At 29.1% G+C, this 22,894-nt stretch overlaps 2 protein-coding genes and 1 non-coding gene across 3 annotated transcripts; 1 reads left to right on the top strand and 2 right to left on the bottom strand.

The window, feature by feature from the left end:
• The first annotated feature begins 4,405 nt into the window (after window positions 1-4,405).
• LOC124926803 (probable UDP-arabinopyranose mutase 2) lies at window positions 4,406-6,081 on the top strand. Its single transcript, XM_047467106.1, has 4 exons — window positions 4,406-4,821; window positions 4,892-5,142; window positions 5,280-5,448; window positions 5,517-6,081. Exons 1-4 carry the CDS (start codon window positions 4,483-4,485, stop codon window positions 5,838-5,840), a joined length of 1,083 nt encoding a protein of 360 aa, XP_047323062.1. The 5' UTR covers window positions 4,406-4,482; the 3' UTR covers window positions 5,841-6,081.
• Window positions 6,082-7,449: 1,368 nt separating this feature from the next.
• TRNAD-GUC lies at window positions 7,450-7,521 on the bottom strand. Its single transcript has one exon. It is a non-coding gene; the product is annotated as a tRNA-Asp (tRNA).
• Window positions 7,522-8,847: 1,326 nt separating this feature from the next.
• On the bottom strand, window positions 8,848-10,138 carry LOC124927801 (protein BIG GRAIN 1-like E). The gene is made up of 2 exons (XM_047468276.1): window positions 9,956-10,138; window positions 8,848-9,802 (listed from the first exon to the last, which is right to left on the bottom strand). Exons 1-2 carry the CDS (start codon window positions 10,103-10,105, stop codon window positions 9,014-9,016), a joined length of 939 nt encoding a protein of 312 aa, XP_047324232.1. The 5' UTR covers window positions 10,106-10,138; the 3' UTR covers window positions 8,848-9,013.
• Between the last annotated feature and the right edge of the window lie 12,756 nt (window positions 10,139-22,894).

The following is a 22,894-nucleotide window of genomic DNA, read 5'->3' as shown; positions in this document are numbered from 1 at the left end:
TAATAAAAAAAAAATACTCTTCTATGTTCAAATAACACATTTACACGTTTGGTTGATTTAAAATATAATTATTTATATATTTTTTAGAATAACTTTTTTCCATTAAATATTAGTATAGTTTAATTTTTTCAACAATAATTTAATTTTTCATAATTTCATTTTAAGATTATTTAAATAACTCTAAATGAATTATTTAATTAATTCTAAATGAATTATTTAAATCATCTAAATCCAAATCAAAGCCCAATACCATGAATCATAAAGTTGGTGTTAGCTGGTTTATATTAGTTTGACTAATTTTGATGGCTACTCAAGAGCATCATATGTGTGTGTGGTATGAACGTTTGATCTTCTAGGTTATATGTTTTCAGATTATTTTTTTAGTAAAATTGTTCTTACTATATATATATATATATTTAACATCATAATTTTGATTTGATTTTTTTAGAAGATTCTCTTATATAAATCTCTATTTCTTTAATTATATAACTGTTGAAACGTGATTTGACAGCACAATGTCCAATTTTGCTTTGGAATATTATTATACGTCCATCCCTCCATGTCTCTTTCATGTTCTTGCCTCATTACTGACAAATTGCAATTTTTTTTTTTTGTTTTGTGAAACGTTGAATTCCACAGCAAGGTAAATATATAGCAACTACACTCAACTAATTAAATTAGACACAAATTGCAATTTGATTCATACATTGCAAGATAATGCACTTATTGAACTTTGAAGAAGACAAATTATTTGAAATTTACCTCATTAATTTTTTTTAGAATGATAATAAATATAATTTTTTTTTAATCTCACTCTAAGTTAAAGTGATAAAAATTGTTTTTAAGAAATCAAATGTAATATACTTACATTAAAAACACATTTTTAAATAAAATGAAATATGTTTTCTACATCAAATAAAATATTATTTTAAATAATAGCATGAAATTAACTTATCTTAATTACAGGTATCATTAATTTAATAATATTTTTTATTTACATCCAAATTGATATTTTTCAAAAAGGGCATTATTTAAACAGAATAGTTTGAATTTAAGTTTTTAATTTTCAGTTAGCAAAAATTCATTTAAGTTTTTTCTCTTATATATTAGGAAGGCCTTTTGGTTTAATTTGCAAATTTTATTTTAATATAATTTTTTTAATTATAAGGATATAATTAAATTACAGTTCTATAATTTTTATAAATATATATATGTGAATTGATTATTTATATTTTTAGAATTAAAATTAAAATTATAACACCACTCTTATATATATGCAATTCTATTAACAATCCTCTTTGTTTTAAAGGTTAAAGTTTGTCTTAATTAAGATAAGATATGATGGCAAAAATTACTTTATTCAAGATTAACCCATGATTTTAATATATAGGTAAAATAACTTTAATGAAATGAGCAAATATAAGTGAATAAATATAATTATGTTATTTTGATGTATAATTTAATCAAATAATTAAGTAAGATTGAGTTGACGACTTGTATTTCAAAATTTATTCTTAGTCTTAATGAATTAAACAAAAATTATTAAATATGTTCTAGTTAATTAAATGATATTTTTTCTAATCTACAACTTTAGCCTTATTTCTTTAAATTATGTTTACTTAAATTATATTAAGATATAGATGAATATCTATAGCTCATGTTTTTTTTTTTAAAGTTGGAGTAACCTCATTATAATTTCGTGAGCATTCTTATAATTTATTAGCAAATAATTTTTAAAATGATCTAAAAATTGTAGAATAAACTATATTATGTTTAAGATGACAACAATCTGACTTATCTTTCAAATACTTTTTTTATGAGTTCATATGCTCTCAATAAGCATATTAGTTTGTATGATCTAATTAACATTTATTATATATTCTAAACAATATAATAATCTAAAATAATTTGAATTATTTTTTAAAAAATGGATCATGATTTTATAGAAAATGAAACAAAATATGCTGCTTTAATTTCGATCATATATAATAGCTAGATTCCAATATATAATATATATAATTAATTTTTTTTTTTAGCTTATTTAGTAATGTAAACTTCATTTAATGTAAATTGGTCAAATTCAGTGATGGTAACTGATGTCTTTACTATTTTTATAAAACTGTCAATATTCAAATATGTTAATTAAGATATATATCAAAATTTATAAACTAATAATTAATCTAAAATATTTTCTTCAAATTTCCCCCATCTAAATATTTCCAAAATATAACCAAAATCTTTAGAGATTTCTAACTGTGATTGAGACATTGACTAAGAGAGATTTCTAAGCACCCTGTTTATATTTAGTTTGTGAAATATTATATATATATTTTTTAATTTGATATAAAACTCTTTTTTTATGTAAAATTAAATATGAACAAAGTAATAAAAATTAATGCAACATTATATATTTTTTATGATCTTAAATTAAATGATAGTGTATCAGTATACGTCTCTTTCTTATGTCAAAGTTAAATTAATATGAACAACGTAATAAAACGTTAATGGTATATTATAAATAGTTTTGTGTTTTTATGTAATTAAATGATAGTGTATATTTGTATGTCTTTTTTATTCAAAGTTAAATATGAACAAAATAATAAAACTTAATGGTGCATTAAATAGTTTTATTTTTATGTTTATGAGATGACATTATGGACAGTGTGTAGGAATATACTATATAATTAATTTCATTTCATATAAGAATATTTAATGTAGCATTAAGTCACAGCTAATATGGGATATAAATATACTTTTATTTTATTGTATGCTTATAACGTGCAATTTATCAAAATCACAATTTAAATAATAAATTTATTTTATTAAAATTATAAATATTTATATATCATAAAGTGTTTTATAAATTATTTGTCCAAGAAAAAAAAAGTAAGACAAAAAATACTTAACTTGAATTTCGTTTTAATATGGTTGCATAAATTTGTTTGGTGTTGTTTACACTAAATTTTTATTTTTTAAAAACTTTAAATAATCCAACTAGTAAAAAAAATGTAACAATTAATATTAATATACATACTCCAATAAGGCTAAGTTTGGTACGAGGTACAACATATTAGGTATAAACTATAAAGAGATATAAAAGAGTATAATTTATATAGACTATTATTGTTTGGTTGAAAGTATAAGACATTATATAAATTATATAAGTTTATAATTTTTTGTTTGGTAGATAGTATAAAATTTATTTAAAAGAATAAAATAATTTTATTTTTTATTTTTGTTAATTATGTTTTTAATATTATTTTTAACTAACATTTTTTATATTTTAATATTATATAAAATTTATTATAATTATTTTAAATATTACTAATATTATATAAATAAATAAATAATAATTTAATTACGTTATTATTTTAAATTAATAATAATATATAAAAATAAATATTCATTATTATTTCATAATTTTATTTAAAATATGAATAATAATATATATTTTTTAAATGATTAAATTAACAGTTAAGAGATAATAATTATAATTAATAATAATAAATATTATTTTTTTTATTTTAAGAAATTAAATTAAAAATTATTTAAAATTTTAAATATTAAAATTGATAAAATAAGTTTATTTAAAAAAATATTAAAATTAATAAAATAAGTTTATTTAAAAAAATAATAATATAAAATAAAATTAAAAATAATAAAAGCTTAATAATTAAACTTTAATGAAAAATTAATTAAACAAATTAATATTAATATTAAAAAAATAGGATTAAAAAATATTAAAAATAAATTAAAATTTTAATACCTTCTTGTAATTGAATATGTATTATATTATACCTATTTCAAGGTATAACTTAAACTTAAATATCACTATATATATAAAAATTCTAACTAACCAAACAAGTATTATAATTTACTGTATATATAATAATACTATAATTTATTTTTTTTAATTTGCATCTTTATTGCTAATCTGTTTCTTGAATTTATTTTTTTATTTGATTTTAAAAAATAAATAATTATTTTTTAAAATCAACTAATATTATCTTTCATCACTAACCTCATTTACTTTCCAAATTTTAAAATTAACCTACATATATATACATAATATATTTTTATTGACCTTTGTTATTTAATCTTTTAATAAGACTCAATTAACCACAATATAATATTTAATTTTTTTTTTAAATATAAAAAAAAATCCGTCCCAAAAAATGGAAGGAAACATTTAATGCAAGTTCCGAAATAAGCTAACTTGATCTATTAGTTAATTAGGAAAAAATAATTAATAAAATAAATTAGTAAACTCAAATATCTTTTAAAATAATAATTATTAAGCACGTAATAAGTTATAATAAAACCTAAATTGATTTGTTTTTTTTAATTCTTTTTTTTATTATTCATTTTCCATTATAAATTGAAAGATAGTACGATCGAGTCTTCTCCAAAACTGCGCCCGCCTTAGTTTCTCGAAAAAGTCTTGAGAGTCCAGCTTGCCGACTTTCTCTCTCTAGAAAAGGTATGGCCGGAGGAAGTTCGCCGTCGTCGGCAGTGCATCCGACGCCGTTGCTGAAGGATGAACTGGACATCGTCATTCCGACGATCCGAAACCTAGATTTCCTCGAGATGTGGAGGCCTTACTTTCAACCCTACCATTTGATCATTGTTCAAGATGGCGATCCTTCGAAGGTCATCAATGTCCCTGAGGGTTTCGATTACGAGCTTTACAATCGGAACGATATCAATCGTATTCTAGGTCCTAAAGCTTCTTGCATTTCATTCAAGGATTCTGCTTGTCGTTGTTTTGGTTATATGGTTTCTAAAAAGAAGTATATTTACACCATTGACGACGATTGCTTCGTAAGTCCTACTTCAATTTTGAAACCCAAATCTCGATCTGTTGTTTCATCTATGTTTTAATGTTTCACAGGTTGCAAAGGATCCTTCTGGAAAGGAGATCAATGCTTTGGAGCAGCACATCAAGAATCTTCTATGCCCATCGACTCCGTTTTTCTTCAATACTCTTTATGATCCATACAGAGATGGTGCTGACTTTGTTCGTGGCTATCCTTTTAGTCTTCGTAATGGTGCTCCTACTGCTGTTTCCCATGGACTCTGGCTTAACATCCCTGATTATGATGCTCCTACTCAACTTGTCAAGCCCCTTGAGAAGAACACCAGGTATAAATCTACATTCTTTATTTTTTGTAGATCATGATCTAGAAAAATTTGATCTTGGTTAAGAACTCTACATACCCACTAGTGTTGACTGATTTCAGTGGAAATATTGATTCAAATTATAATTTATTCTTTCACAGGTATGTTGATGCTGTTCTGACTATACCAAAGGGAACCCTATTTCCCATGTGTGGGATGAATTTGGCATTTGATAGAGAGCTCATTGGACCAGCTATGTACTTTGGACTTATGGGTGATGGTCAGCCAATAGGCCGATACGACGATATGTGGGCTGGATGGTGCATCAAGGTATTTCGATTGGAATGTTTTCAAATAAGATCATCCTAAAACAGGTCTAATGGTTTTGTAATTTGCAGGTGATATGTGACCACTTGGGTTTGGGAGTGAAAACAGGTCTGCCATACATTTGGCACAGCAAAGCAAGCAATCCTTTTGTCAATCTCAAAAAGGAGTACAAAGGCATATTCTGGCAAGAAGATCTGATTCCATTCTTCCAATCTGTGACTCTCCCTAAGGACTGCACAACCGTCCAGAAGTGCTATCTGGAGCTCTCCAAGCAGGTTAAGGAGAAGCTCAGCAATTTGGATCCTTACTTTGTGAAGCTGGCTGATGCTATGGTTACATGGATCGAAGCTTGGGATGAACTCAACCTCTCTAAGGGTGAGAAAACCGATAAGTAGGAGATATCTGATCTCACTATTATTCGGCTCAATTTATTTCTTTTTTATTTTGGTAGCCATTTGAATTTTCCGGCTAAACTTGGGATAAGCTATGCTTCTGTTATTTATTTATGCATTCAGTTTTTTTCAGTTCTGTTATTGGTATTAGTTAAAACATTATATGGGTTTTTAGTATACGCTATTGACATTTTGAGGAGTATATTATCTGCCTGCAGACAATAATATTATGTTATTTTCAGAATTATGCAGTATTTGAATTGAATTATTAGTTTAAGGAATGGCTCAATTGTTGTCAAAGTGGTTCTTCAGCTGCAATGAATGTATCATCAATTGTCCATGGAAAACAAGTGATGCTTTCCCTGAATCATGATATTAGTTGAATAATTTTATTAACAGGTCAATGAATGAAGATTCAGGTGAAGATGGTTTATTAGTTACTAGAATTATTGAAACATTATGTAAACCACTGGTACTAAAGATTTTATGTACAGTTTTTCTTAAAAATGCTTAAAATGGATAGTGCAAACTTTCTTGATTCAATTTTTTATAATGAAAACTAGCTGTATTTTGTCCTGGACTAAACTTGTGTTTGAAATAATTTTCTTGAGATTTGAACGCATTTACTACAAAAGTGTAAATTTTAATCAACATGTTTACTATATAATAAACAAAAATGCATGGTTAATTAAAATATATTCAAGTGTTCCTGAAAAATAGAAAGACTCACATACATTTTTACTTGCACGATCCACGACTTGGTGGAAATCGAATCTGAGACATTTTAATGCACGATCCACAACTTTGAGGAAATCGAGACATTTGATCTGAACCAAACTACCTGATACCTACTGTGTTTAGACTGTTATAAAATCAGGTGCTTACTTGTTTATTTATGCATTCTTCTGTATTTTTCTCATAAAGCCACAGAAAAAAAAAAGCAGATTACCATGGATGGTTTGTACTAGAGAGGAAAACTAAGGAAGAAATTAATCTTCATATTCATTAACAAGCTTCAAAATAAAATTTTAGAGTTGCAAGTTGCAACTCTTGAAGAAGAAAAGTCTATAGAGCAAGCCATCATGCATGAGTGAAAATATCTCATAAGGCAATCTATTAATCCAAAGTGGGAACAAACATAATTATTTCAGCTTTTTCTGCTGATTTATAAGCACGTAGTTAGAATTATATAGCAATATAGTGTATAAGAAAATTTGAAAAGAGAAGATGATTAACAGGGCAAAGGGAAGCAAGTTATCTTCCACTTTATAATGAATCAACTAGATTACAGTTATGTGTTTATTATATTACGCAGTTTCTAACCTAGCTAATGATCTTGGTATCTTTAACATGATTCAGATGCAGTTTTAAGAGTCTTATAGGAAGAACATTTGATGTTGGTAAATTTTCTGAAGAAAATCGTAGCCAACTGCTGTATGAATCTAATCTAAACTAACTTTGAACAATCCTAATACCTAATCATGTGTTTAGAATATAGGTTAAAATCAAATTAACAATCGATCAAACTCTGAAATCTTAGAAGAAGAAGAATCAAGCAATATACTAGGGAAAGGTGGTGGTAGGAAAAAAAACCGAAGAAACAAAAAAGTAACGCCGTTGCCGGGGATCGAACCCGGGTCACCCGCGTGACAGGCGGGAATACTTACCACTATACTACAACGACTTGGTGTTATTTGATTCAAATTTGTATTTACTTATACATTTAAAAAAAAGTTTAATATAATTTGAATACAGAATATACACGTGACTTAAATATTTGTCCTGTTTAAACATTTTGTATTTTATACAAACTTTAACATCACACACAATTATAAAAATAAAATAGTAAAACATTCACACGGACAATAAGTCACGGGTATTCATCTATTGTGTTTTTTTGTTGACAACATTTGTCATTACATATTTTCAGGCTAGATTCATTAATCAGTTTATTATGTTTGAAAATATTTATCTTATTTAATAGTTAACTATGTGTATTTAACAAATTTAATTGTTATTCAGTTTATTGCTAAAACTTATGTTTGATTTTATTTATTTAGTAATTTATTTGATAAAACTTATTACACAATCTTGACTTATTTATAAGTTGAATCAAACTAGCATGTAAATTATAACATAATTGCGTTGATTTTGTTATCTATTAACAATTTTGGATGCTTATATTTAGCATGATATATGTTGCAGTCATAATTATGATGGATTTGAATGAAAATTTTAATTGAAGATTTTTTTTTTAAAAAAACAATCAATTTAGAAACACTAGATATAGACATAGAGTTGCCCAAAATAGCATCAATCAGGATTTCGTGCCACGGAATGAATCGAAGAGTTAAGGAAGTTTCCAATACCAACCGCAGCTCCCGCTGAATCAATTGTAGCCGCTCCTAACTCGATAGAATGAGAAATACTTTTCAAAATTCAAAAAAATCGATTGAGTATAAGTGGCCCAACCAACAGACCGAGTTGTTGTGCGTCTAGTCAAGAATCTCATTATCGATTAATGGGGGACGAACATGCTAATTTAATACTCAGAAAAACCTATAAAGAAGAATTTGAATTTGGATTAGAAAAAGTTTCAAATATCTTAAATTTATTGACATTCTTTCATTCAGAGTTCAGTGCGGATAATGGATGACATCTAGATTTTCAAACAGAGAAACATGTAAAAGACAGATATAATTTATATATGTTCCCTAGCAGCTTATTCTGACCATGATTAATAATTATCTCCATTATCTCCTTCCAAAGCTCCAGCAGCTCTGCTAATGGCCGGCCGGAAACCAATAAAAGGATTTATATATATCATCTTTAATAATGAATTGATGCACATCAATAATACAATTAATTTGTTATAATATGGTAATAAATTGAAAAAAAGATGCAAATTAATTAGATTATTACACTAAAAATATATATAATTTTTGGACAAAATAAGAGAGACAAACAAACATTCCAGACTGTACAAAAACAGGAATATTAAAGATTGGGTGGATAAATGATGGAAGAAAAATATAAAGATCGATGAATTAATAGAGCAAAAAAAATCAGATACCACATCTGATCATCGATTTGAACCCTATCTTCATCATCATCATCATCATCATCATCATCAAGATCAAGATCAAGATCATTTGAAAATAAAAATTGTATCTTTTCTAAATGGGTAGTACTGATGCTGCCGATCTCTTGATGCTATCCATATTTGTTGTCTCATAAACTGGAAGTCCACATGAATCATAACCCAGATTATAATTCTGCAATTCAAAAAGATCAGAACTTGAATCACTATTTCTTCGTCCATCCTCATCCACATCATCATCATCATCATCATCTAGTTCATTCTCCACCGTAGATCTGATGGGTACTCGGCATTCTTTCTTATAATCATCTAATATTAATTTATCCGAATACCCATTTGCATAAATCCTATGTTTTCTGTCTACCCATTGAAGCTTATCATTCAACCAAGCATAATCTGTACCCACGACGTCGTTTCTTGTCACATTCGAAGTCGCCGGTTTCATCATTATCTTACTTGGTATAGTGATAACTTTGATCGGCGTATTAATGGCGGATTTCGTATCAATATTATTATTTGAGCCTATGAAATGGCTTATGCTACTCCTTCTCTTCCTTCTTCCACTAGGGCTTTCGTCATCATCCTTCATTGATTGTGTAGACGATATTTTAGACGACGACGAAGATTTCTTCTTCTTAGACGACGTTTGGTTGAATAGAGAATTCAAGAAATTAGCCAATTTCCCACCTGGTGAACTTGGTTGTTTGTGTTTCTTCTCCTTATTATTATTAACGTTAATATTATTAATAATTGTCGATTGTTTGTTTTCCAAAGATGTGATATTCGTGCCTGATCTCGTATTCGGCATGTCTAAACTCATCCTAGGACAACCGGTTCTCCACACACGTGGTCTTTGTTCACCATTCTGTTAAATTAATTAAAAACACACATTAATTCACTAGCTTGTCTTTTTGAAAAAAAGTTAATCAATACTATATAGATCAAGAGTCATTTAAGTCTAACAAGTAGGTCAAATAGATGATGAAATAATATATAATTAGCTTGACAAATTAATTACCTTATGGGATGTCGGGATGACCCCGTTCGACAACTCCGTCGCACCCGAAAAGTAGCGAGAGGCCTCAAAAACATCTAGCTCGTCGGAGTCATTCCGGCGATGATAAGGTTTCAAGAACATCTTATTGTTTTGTTCCGCCGTGATGGACATAGAGAGAAGGTGGTCCTCGATGGAGTTTTATTAGAAAATAATGATGGATTGATCAATAGCAAACTCTACAATAACATTAAATAATGAAGGCTCGCACATATGGGGTTCAATTATAGGGTCCCATTGATGTCAATTTTTTTTTTTTAATTTTTAAATTATTGAATTTTCTTTCTTTTATATGACGTTAAGTTGTGGATGTGTAATCTTGGAGACCTCTAAACGTACGTAAGAATATATTATTATAAGAAAAATAAACATTCTAATGTTCTATGATGACGATGGTCGTATAATATAATATTATTGATGGATGATGCGTGTCAACTAATTCCTTCCTCTTTTAATTAAATAATTGATGATAATGGTCATATTAAAAGACTAAGATTGTGATTTCCAAATCAAATCCCAATGGTTTCACATATATAGTAGACATCTTACTTATATTTCTAATCATGTTCTAAGCAAATTAAAAATGTGCATCATTTTTAGCAAAATATCAATTTAAATCAAGAGACTATATATAGTTAGTCAAAGAAAGACTATTAGTAAAGCTATTTTCTTTCAATTTGATTGTTTTGTTTAATTTTCTATCATATTGATTTTTTTGTCATATCTTATATTAGAATATTGAGTGGTTGTCATATTTTAATTTGTTTTAGAAGGTTGAAAACTAGAATGATCTCAAAATATCATATTTATTTTCTCTTATACACTTGGTTGTGAATTTGTGATCTTGGGCACTCACTAAGTAACAAAAAAAAAAAAAATACTAAACCTAAAACAAGAAAAATGAAAATCAACATTGATAACCGCCCAACCAAATTAAAAAGATTGCAACAACCCCAAAAAAGACACATCACATTCATAAGAAGTGAAGTTTCTCGTTTGTTGCATCGTCATTTTGTATTAAGAACATGTAAAGCATAATTAAAGAGATGATATGGTGGTTAATTAACAAAGGTAGAAAATAATAATAAATCATTGGTATGTTTTTCTAATATTTTCTTTATTTATGTATATATTTTTCATTCATTACATATTTGTATTGTGGTGTAATTTCACAACTTTTAAATTAACTTTTTCTTTTGTTGGACTTTATATTTGAACTCAATAACTTATAATTTTTTTTGAATTAAGTATAACTAACATGTCACCCCATTGTTACGACTCTCGATCCGATTTCATTCAAAACGCTTCGTGATATTTTGATATTTTAGGTCGACTATTTCCACCGAGTCACTCTGATGGGATAATAATTTATAATTACTTACGTTGAATTTGAATTCTCTCATGAGAGACTACTTTCATGTTGACTATGATCATAACTTATTGATTTTAGATGTTAATTAATATTATAAATATACAAGTTTTTATTTATTTAAAAAGAAGAGATAAGACATCCTTAATTGCACCCATCATCACGTGAGCTAAGTCCCAAAAGAATAATAAATTAACATAATTAACAATTCTTAAAGTATCAATTAGATTGTTAAGCGGGTAATGATAAGAAATTCAAGATGTGTGCATATATTATCCATCAAAATATAATAAGTAGAGATAATGTGATGCGGTGCGAGTCGAAGAGATTGGAAGATAATCTAATTAAGGAAGGGATTGGAAGATATATTCTAATCAAGGAAAGGATTATAATATATATTCTAATTAAGGAAGAGATTACAAGGGATATTCTAAATTAGGTAGGGATATTCTTGTTATGGAAGGAATATCCTAAATTAGTGTAATTAAATTGTAATTAGACGTAATTCCTAATTTAATACGTGTAAGTCCTATAAATACCCTGAAGGTATTCCATTGTAAAAAAAGAAGAAGAAGATTATTAATCAGAAAACGAGGTTTCCTCAATATCTATCGACTTTCGGTATTCGTAAGAATCAACGAATCTTGATAAAGATTCATCCTAGCCACGCACGCTGCATCAGTTGGTATCAGTTTCCAGTCGACCCTGAGGTATGCCGCCCCGAAGACAGCCGCGCAACCCTACCCCTGGTGCTGATGATGGTGACCTTGCTGAGTTGCGACGTGAAAACGCTGAGTTTCGTCGTGATAACGACGATTTGAGGCGGCAGGTTGAATGGTTGACGCAACGGATGGATGCATCTATGCACATGCACCACCCTGAAGATGATGTTACGATGACAGATGAAAACCCCTTCGGTGGTCTTCGGAATCGATCCCCTGAACGCCCCAATCATCGCTGGGAGCAGGCTTTCAGGGTGGACATCCCTAAGTTCGATGGTAGTCTATCACCGGAAGAGTTTATTGATTGGCTTTCTCAGGTTGAAGAGATTCTGGATTTCAAGGAAGTTCCTGCAGATCGTCGTGTACCCCTTGTTACGATCCGCTTACATGGTCGTGCACAAGCATGGTGGCAGCAGTTGAAACAGACACGTGTTCGTCATGGTAAGGCAAAGCTCACGAATTGGGACAAATTCAGGAAGCATATTAGGGCTGCGTTTCTACCATATAATTACGAACGTAACCTGTACCAGCGGTTCCAGAATCTTCGTCAGGGTTCTCGTTCCGTGGATGACTATTCCACTGAGTTTTACACCTTTGTGGCTCGTGTTGACCTGTCTGAGTCCCCTCTCCAGTTGGTTTCTCGCTATATTGGTGGCCTTCGCCTCCAGTTGCAGGATATTTTGAATATGTTTGATCCCTTGACTGTTTCTGAGGCACATCAGCGTGCTTCACAGGCTGAGAAACAGCTAGCCAGACGCGGTTCGGGTAGCTTTGGAAAACAGGTTGTCCCCACTAGTGGCATTGGTTCTTCTTCCCAGCCGGCCCATCCCACCCCAGCCCCCCCTCGCAGCACTACAGCCCCCCCGCAGGGACGTCCCGGTGGCTTGCGTTGTTTCAATTGTGGTGAAGTTGGCCATCGCCAAGCAGAGTGTCGCAACCCAAAGTCCACCAATCGTGGTCTTTTTACTGAGGTGGAGGATCCTGACTCTGCTCTTCCTTCAGATTCAGCCCCAGTGTATGATGTTTATGATGATGAGGCAGCGGAGGAGTATGTTTCTGGTGATGTTGGCCCCCTTTTGGTGATTCGTCGATCATGTTTAACCCCTCGTGCTCCTGACAACGAGTGGTTACGTAATAATCTGTCCCATTCCACTTGTACCATCGGTGGCAAAGTTTGCACCTTCATCATTGATGCTGGGAGTTGTGAGAATGTGATTTCTGAGGTTGCAGTTTCGAAGCTGGGTCTGTCCACTGAACCTCACCCCAAGCCTTATCGTCTGTCCTGGCTGAGTCAAGATTGTGTTGATGCCAAATCAGCCCAAGAAGGGTGCTGCCCCCACTCATCATGTGCCCCCCCTACCACCTTGTTGTCTCGGGGTCCTTTTCAGACCGCCATGGTCGAATCGGGCATGGTGTTTGCTCCATTTTGTTCGCTGATTACCTGTGGTGCTAGTTCTGAAGTGCCTATTCCAGTGCAGCCGCTGTTACAGGAGTTTGCAGATGTCTTTCCTGAGAATCTGCCTTGTGCCTTGCCTCCTTTGCGTGATACCCAACATCACATTGACTTGGTTCCAGGTGCTGCCCTACCCAACCGTCCTCATTACCGCATGAGTCCCAAAGAACATGAAGAGTTGCGTAGGCAGGTGGAGGACTTACTGGCTAAGGGACACATTCGAGAAAGCCTTAGTCCTTGTGCTGTCCCGGCCCTTCTTACCCCAAAAAAGGATGGGTTCCTTTTCCGTGGTGTGCAGCTGTGCATTCCAGATTGCAGCCTGCGTTTGAGGATGATTCAGGAACTCCACAAAGAAGGCCATGTTGAGCGTGATCGTACCTTCCAGCTTCTTGCCGCTTCTTATTTCTGGCCTTCGATGCGCAAAGAGGTGGGGCGTTTTGTTGCTCGTTGTCGTGTTTGTCAGTTGGCTAAGGGCGCTTCGACTAATGCCGGGTTATACTTGCCTCTGCCTATTCCCACTCAACCATGGTCTGATGTCAGTATGGATTTTGTCCTTGGGCTGCCACGTACCCAGCGTGGTTCTGATTCGATTTTTGTGGTGGTTGACCGATTCTCGAAGATGGTTCATTTCATTCCCTGCAAGAAAACCTCTGATGCTGTGGCTGTTGCACAACTTTATTTCAGGGATGTGTATCGCCTTCATGGACTTCCTGCCTCCATAGTTTCTGATCGGGACACTCGCTTTGTGAGTCACTTTTGGAGGAGTCTTTGGCGTTTGGTTAATACTCAGCTGAATTTTAGCAGTGCCTATCACCCGCAAACTGATGGCCAAACTGAAGTTGTTAATAGGTCTTTGGGGAACCTTCTGCGCAGTTTAATTGGGGATCATCCTAAGGCTTGGGATCTGAAGCTGCCTCAGGCCGAGTTTGCTCACAATCATGCTGTTAATCGCTCCACTGGTTTCAGTCCTTTCCATGTGATTTACGGGCTGTCTCCGCGTGCTCCTCTTGATTTGTTAGCGCTGCCCAGCAAGGTGCGTCCTCATTCCACTGCTGCGGATTTTGTTGGTCAGTTGGCTCAGGTTCATCAGACCACTCATGACCGCTTGGTTGCTGCTACTGCCAAGTACAAGGAGAAGGCTGATTCGAGAAGGCGTGCTGTTGATTTTGAAGTTGGTGACTTTGTGTGGGCTATTCTGACTAAGGATCGTTTTCCAGCTCATGAATATAGCAAGCTTGCTGCTAAGAAGATTGGTCCTGTTGAGATTGTGGAGAAGATCAACCCCAATGCGTATCGTTTACGCCTTCCCAGCCATGTGCGTACCTCTGATGTGTTCAATGTGAAGCATCTTGTTCCTTTTGTGGGTGAGCCTTCTTCTGATGAGGATGATGCGGTTCCAGATTCGAGGACGAATCTTTTCTACCCTGGGGGGAATGATGCGGTGCGAGTCGAAGAGATTGGAAGATAATCTAATTAAGGAAGGGATTGGAAGATATATTCTAATCAAGGAAAGGATTATAATATATATTCTAATTAAGGAAGAGATTACAAGGGATATTCTAAATTAGGTAGGGATATTCTTGTTATGGAAGGAATATCCTAAATTAGTGTAATTAAATTGTAATTAGACGTAATTCCTAATTTAATACGTGTAAGTCCTATAAATACCCTGAAGGTATTCCATTGTAAAAAAAGAAGAAGAAGATTATTAATCAGAAAACGAGGTTTCCTCAATATCTATCGACTTTCGGTATTCGTAAGAATCAACGAATCTTGATAAAGATTCATCCTAGCCACGCACGCTGCATCATAATGCTAGTCACCTTCCTTCCTTACTTTTTGATTTCTTTAATGGGCATGCATTCTTTCTTTTGAAGATGGTGAGAAATCCAGAGTATTTTGTAGTGTAAAAAGGGGGCAAAGTGCTTTGTAATTTTTCCTTTCCTTGGATTCCAAAGATTGTGATCTGTTTCTAGCTTGCTGGTGGGGTTGATCACCTTTTAATTGGTGCTTACCCATTAAATCAGATTGTACACCTTCCTCTTTTCAATATAAAACTGTATCTTTGTGGGCTAAAGTAACAAGAAAAGAAGATAAATCTAACCCTCCCTAAATCCCCTTTTTTCTCTTTCATTACCAAAATGTTTCAAACAAGGTTTATCACCATCTGCATAATGTATTTTGGGTGTTTGAAAATTTTTTAGGGTGATTGAATATATATATATATATATATATATATATATATATATATATATATATATATATATATATATATATATATATATATATTTAAATTATGAATGAAACATGTGGATCAAGGTAGATTTTTTTCCTATTTTTGAGAATTAAATAGGGAACTAAATTAAAAAAATATTGAAATTATCGTAAAATAAAATTTAGTGGTATTGAGCCAGATCAACCTAAAACCTAACCTAGATCCACTATGTGCATAACCATCGATTTGAAATATTTATTTGAAATGAGAATAAACTTGAAATCTAATAATATTGACTATTTAATTCAAGTGTTTTGTCGTATAACCAAAAATGATTTTTTTTAAACGTGTCAAGTAGGAATTGCACGAGTGAAAACCATGCTTAATTAGGAAGCAAACAATCTCGACCGTTAATATAAGCTACATTGATTAATTTTATTTTATAATTACTTTTGGTACATAATTTGGTACTATAATTCTTTTACATTAAATTATTGCTAAAACAAAGAAACTTTTGTAAAAGGTAAAGACAATGATCATAAATGGGACGTGAAGAATTATTTGCCATTCATTTATTTATAGCTTATGGTTGGCTTCCCACGTTTTGGGGTTTGAAATAATTTAATTTTTGTTTTGAAAAAAATAAATGTGTTTAAAGAAAAATTGATTGATTTATATTATATATTTAGATTAAATGATCAACATATATAGTATCATTTAATATTTTAAATATAATAAAACAAAGTGTGTGACTGTTTTGATATTTAAATTGTTATTTGGAATGATATTAAGAAATTAATAAATGAATATTGTTATAGGATATAGAGGTTAATTTGGATTATTAATGTTTTGGAACTTATAAATATTCCTTTTGCCACAAAAGTGGCATAAATTGTTAGGGTTAATTTTTTTATTATTTTTTTGTTGAATTATTTGACTAAAAAAGAATCTAGTATTTTGAGTGATTGTGTTCGACTGATATTTATAATTTATATAACTCCATTATCATGATACTATCTGAAATTTGTTATGAAAACATGTGAAGTCGATTGGAGAGCTCATCGCCCTTTTGTTTTACATTGTTGTTTTATAATTTATTTATTTATTCCTTTTATTATCTTTCTTGTATTATAATTTTTATTGCCATATATTGTTTTGTTGGGTTTAAACGTATTTCATTTTCTAATATTTTATAGACCCTTTTAAAAAAATTAAATTACATTTTATTTCGTGGAGCATTTTCACATCGGTTATTTATGAAGGAGATACATTAGTTACCTTTATATATGAAAAATCGAGATCTGGTGGTATAATGAAAGTACCACATGAGTGGATCTATAGGAATCCAAATATGTCGAATTACTCATGTTAAGATCTTCTACATCCTAGGTCAACCCGTTCCGTCATATTTGAATTTTCACTCACGAGAGTCTCCGAATGCTAATAATAAAATGATTTTAGGTATGAACTAATTAATTAATCAATTAACTCTTGAGAATTGTAGTTTAGACATTTAATTTAAGATTAAAGAACATGGTTTGTTTGTATCCTTTGAGCATACAATTTAGCTATCTTCTTGGACCACTTTTATAGAAGAGAGCTTTCATTGTTCCCACAACTTTTGAAATTTTGGCATTCCCCCTCTTTATAAAATATATATATATATATATATATATATATATACCAATTTGAAAGAAATAAAAAGCATGGAAAATTAAGGAAATTAATGATTGGTGTATTTATGGAAACTCTCAAACATGCATGAATTTATAATCTCATTGATATTATTGTGATGGCAATGTAATTGTTTTGTTTCATCAAAATATTTTAGTTGGACCACTTTCATATGAGAGAGCATGATAAAGAGCTTTCATTGTTCCCACATATATTAAGCAAATGAAACCATATATATATAGTTTCAATTTCTTTTGTAACTTTTGAAAAATTGTGCATGAAATTAATATAAAGCAAAAATTGATAGAAATTGAAGGAAAGAATTGATGTATTTAAGATGACTATCAATCATGCATGCATCAATTTAAGGGTTTAACAGGTTCTATAGGTTACTTTGACAAAATTTATTACTTACAGCCTTTTTTTTTATAGTTTAGAATATCATTTTTATCAGGTAGATTCATTTTATTCGTTTCTAAAAATAATTGTTAAATTATATAAGTACTTAAAATTTGTTTTAAAAAATATATCAATAATAATATATATTTTTTAATGTATGAAATTAGCATTACCCCATAATTATGATCAAAATTTCAATTTGAAGGATAATAATAATTGATATATAACGAAAATTTATTTTTAGTTTTAACTATTGAAATGTTGAAAATTTTAACTATATATTAATATAAATGTTTAAATTACAGCTCTTACATGGTTGTAGCCAAAATTTATAATTTAACCATGATGAGTTAGTCGGTTTGCTATTTCTACCACTACTCAACTGAAAATAAATCGACTAATCAATTTTAGTCTAATAGTTTCAAAAAGAGGTCTTAATTCGACCACGAATCCAATATTTAATTTATTAATTTTTATTCGGTTCAGTTTAAATGATTTTTACGATTTTATCTTTAACTTTATCTGAATTTATAGGCCACATTTTATTAAAATGAAATGGTCATTTCATTAAATAATTTATCTTTCTTCCCACTAATTCATTCTTAATTATTCTGAAATAGATACACGAGACTTTGCATATAAAAGATTATTATTTTTTTATTAAACGTACAGTACATTTATTCTAAAATTGAAAGTTGGGTAGATAAATTAATTCTATAAATTTGAAATGCCAATAATGTGTTTTCTTTAATCATCACACTCACCACACACAATCATTCAGTTGATATTTAAAAAGTAAAAATATATTTTTTATTATCTTTTCACTCAAATGTCAAACTGTAAATGATTGTGGTAACAATTAATATATTAGTGACCTACCAAAATTATATTTTCATAATCATGAAAATCTTTTATATCTTCTTTACTATTTCTTTAATTAAAATATCATTTTCGGATCCGGCAAGTGTATTTTGTTTATTAACCTGTAACCACTTCATAACATCAAGGTTAACAACGTGGTGATGATATTTATTTTAAAATTACAGAAAAAAATTGGTGAAAAATCATTAAAATATACAATATAATACACGTTGTGACATGTTTTTTACAATAGCGGTTGATAATTTAAGAAAAATAAAATGATGCATGTATATTAAATATAGGATAAAAATCATTTAAGAACAACAATAAATTAAGTATGACAATAAAGCATGATATTAGAAAAATAAATAAATAAATAAAAGAATAGTATAGTACAACTTAATAGGTTATTGAACTCGTATGTACTCGAGAAGAACGGTTAATTCTCTAACATGAGCGATCCTGAGTTAAGCTCCGCAAACTCACGTGTAGTCCAGACTCAGGTGTAGTCCAGGACAACTCATTTAAATATAAAACATAATATATATATATATAGTAAAATTTATTAGTTTTATTAAATATAATTTTTTTTAGTTTCAAATTTCACCAAAAGTAATTTTTTTATCATTTATTTTTTTAAACTAGAACTAGAACAACTCAAATCTTCTACAACCAATTCTTCTAATTTTTTGGAATGAAATACAGAAAATCAAAATAAAACAATAAAACATTTAAAATCATGAAAATTAAATAGCCCCATACCTGCATTTTGGATGAGAATAACTATAGCTAAGAAAGGGAAAGAAGATTGATAATTTATTAAAAAGTAACTTTTAAATTTTCATTCTTATAGTTAACTAAAAGATGATAAATAATGTGACATTAATAGAATTGCAAGTTGCAAGGGATGATGATCACTAAGCAACAAGTGGAAGAGACAAATTAGGAGAAAGGTGAAGTCTAGCTATAAATGTGTGGTGCATATTTTTTCTGTTTTGTTTTGGAAAATTTAATTTAGTAATTTTGTTTAGTATGATATATTTGGCCCATGCAAACAATCCCCCATAAATCTCTCTTGGGGAAAGATAAAATAAATAAATTGAAAAAAGAGGATTTTAGTATTTGTTCCTTTACTGCACTTGTTCTACCTGTAACCACACGTGTAAGATAAGACATGATGTCTCATTTAAATTTTGAGAAAACATTTAAATTTTATGCCAAAATTTTTTAAAATTTGAATTTCAAAACTCATTTTTGGTATAAATTTTGAAATATTGGTTTATATATATATAAGCATGATTTGAATTATTATTTTTTTTCAAAATTATATAAATAACCTTATTGAAGATTTTTGTGAAAATGACATATATATATTATTATCAATTTTATTTTTTCTTTTAGATTTATTTTTGGATGAATAGAAAGATTATTTCCTTCAAATTCTGTTAAAAGTATAAATCTAAACTTAAAATATTTTATCAAAAATCTTTTAAATAAGAGATCACTGCACTGATTAATCTAACATATTGAGTTAGATTATAGACATTTAATTGTTTCCTAATTTTAAATAATTAAAATGGAAGCTTCACACATCAGTTTGGAATACTCTAGGTTATAATAATTTTTTTTGATAAATGTAATTACATTTTTACTATCTTGGACATGATAAAATTGTGACCGTTTATTATCTTTATTATCTTGAATATATTAACATTTGTTTCCTTCTTATTGCGTGGAAGTAACAAAAAGAAAGATTTTGGTTTATTTGGCCATTCTTATGAATATAAGGTAATGTTTGGTACGTGGTACTAGTTATATAGGTATAAGTTATAAAGAGGTATAAATTGTATGAGGTATTAGGAGGTACAAATTATATAAGTTATTAGTGTTTGGTTAGAAATTTAAAGTATGTATAAATTATATAGGTTTTATTATTTTGTGTTTGGTTGTTGGTATAAAAAAATAATAAGAAATGTTAAATATTATTTTATTCTTATATTTATATTAATTATTCTTAATTTTATTTTATTGTATTATTAATTATATTGAAATTAATAAAAAGAAAATTAATTTTAAAATTTATATATTATTATAAATATTTGTATATTTATAATAAATATTAATTGTTTTTATAAAATAAAAGAATAATAGTTTTATAAAATAATATTTGAAATTAGAATGTATAATTATAATTAATTTCAAAAATAAATTATATAGATATAAGTTGTATTAATAATAATAATAATAATAATAATGTTTAGTTATAGTTTATTATTATTATTATATTTTAAAATATAATAAAGAAATTAAAATTTTAATAAATTTGTATTTTTAATTAACATTATTTTTTTTAAAATAAGTATTATTTAATTATGTAAAATTATCTCATTTAAAATTTTATTCTTAAAATAATATCATTTTTCCACATTGATAAAATATATATTAAATTAAAAAATCAAATAAAATATGTAATTACAAATTTATTATTATTATTATTTAAAGTAGAAAATTAAACACATTTAAATATATAAAATTTTTAGTTATAATTTATTATTATCATTATTTTCTAAATTATTATATAGAAATTAAAATTTTCATAATTTTATAAAATTAAAAGGTAAAAAATAAAAATTAAAAGTTATAAATGAGATTATACCACCTTGTAACACATGTGAGTAGGTATTATGTTATACCCTCTCTAAGGTATAAATTATACTTAATATAACACTGTATACATAAATATTAGTTAACCAAACAAGTAATGTAATTTACTGTAGATAAGTTATACTATATCTACAGTCCTTGTATAGGATACCAAACATAGGCTAAATGTATAAGAGATAACATTTTAAGATCTAATGTTAGATTAGTTTGAAGCTTGCTAAGAAATATTTTGGGCATCAAATAGTTCATGTCGAAGATTAGCATGGATTTCTCGATGACTTGGGTAGAACAAAGCAAGTCTACATGATTAGATAAGAATTGAATTCTATTTCGCTCACTAATTTTTATTTTATGAAATAAATTTTACTTAAAAAAATATTAAAATTGTAACACACGAAGTAAAACAATGTTTAATTGTTTTATTGGTTGTAATGTTTCTTTTTTTAGGGAAAAGGTTAAAACCATTTAATTAAAATCCCAAGAGTGGGAGGGTCAGAAATCAAAGTTAGACAAACTCTAGCTATAATTAAGGATAACAATCAAAATACTCTAAAAAAATTGATTAGTAACATTCATACATTCTAGAAAGACAGAGATTACAAATAAAAAAGACTACGTTCAAACCTAATCATCCCAACCTGGGATTTTCGCATGCCATCTATCTTCATTGCGAGGCTTTCTTCCCCTTCCTATTCTTTTACCTCTTTCTCTAACGATAAAAGGAGATTGTATTGAAGAGGATGATGAGTATTGTTGTTTCTAATTTTGAATTCTCTCTTTGTACGAGTCAATTCTGATTTGATAGAAATATTTGTTTTTGAGAATTTCAGGACTTTTACCTTTGTTATCTTTAACTTGAGTATTGGTCGTAATGTTGTATTAATTTTTGTGAAACAATTTTTTTCACATTCTACATATTTTAATGAAATTTTCTTGAAGAAAAAAAGGGGATACACATCAAAACACCATAAAAACAAGTTATGGGCATATTTATATTTATGAAATTTTAATTAATTTAAAAAAAAAATGACCACACATATATTGAATAATGATGTCTCTATTACAGGATCATGCGTGTCATGTGAGAAGATAAGGGTCATATATATGAACATATGGCAGTTGTATTGTATTATATTATATGGTTAGCATATCATGATTCATTATTGAATTGTCAATTTCACAAACATATAATAATGCCACTAAAGGACCTGAATGTGTCATGTGTGAACTGTTTTTATTAGTATCTTAGCTATATGGTCCATGGCTTGTTACTCTTCATCAACCGTAATTATCACTCATATTTCTATCATATGTCAATTTTAGAGAAGGTCTCAATCCACTATCGTCGAGCCCACTCCAAAACCTAGGGTAACACTCGATCCGTTTCTTAATAATTAGAGTCAGAAATGACTAAGTACATGAATCATATACTATTGTAATTACGAACTTGTAAGAAATTTTTTATGAAATGACCCCACACGTTTAATCGTGTCTTTGTTAGAACTTTTGTTATTTGATTCGACTATTAAAATCTCAATATTCAAGA

Source organism: Impatiens glandulifera, chromosome 2 (genome assembly GCF_907164915.1).
Source record: "Impatiens glandulifera chromosome 2, dImpGla2.1, whole genome shotgun sequence".
Lineage (NCBI taxonomy): Eukaryota > Viridiplantae > Streptophyta > Magnoliopsida > Ericales > Balsaminaceae > Impatiens > Impatiens glandulifera.
Note: the sequence above shows the minus strand (reverse complement) of the source record. Positions and strands in the feature narration are given on the sequence as shown.

What these genes read in the sequence shown, in the direction of transcription:
- LOC124927801 (XM_047468276.1), bottom strand. Translation starts at nt 10,105, where the DNA reads ATGTCCATCACGGCGGAACAAAACAATAAGATGTTCTTGAAACCTTAT. An exon ending in TCATCCCGACATCCCATAAG is followed by an intron (nt 9,803 to 9,955) that starts GTAATTAATTTG and finishes TTAATTTAACAG; the next exon opens with AATGGTGAACAAAGACCACG.
- LOC124926803 (XM_047467106.1), top strand. Translation starts at nt 4,483, where the DNA reads ATGGCCGGAGGAAGTTCGCCGTCGTCGGCAGTGCATCCGACGCCGTTG. An exon ending in CCCCTTGAGAAGAACACCAG is followed by an intron (nt 5,143 to 5,279) that starts GTATAAATCTAC and finishes ATTCTTTCACAG; the next exon opens with GTATGTTGATGCTGTTCTGA. An exon ending in GGGCTGGATGGTGCATCAAG is followed by an intron (nt 5,449 to 5,516) that starts GTATTTCGATTG and finishes TGTAATTTGCAG; the next exon opens with GTGATATGTGACCACTTGGG.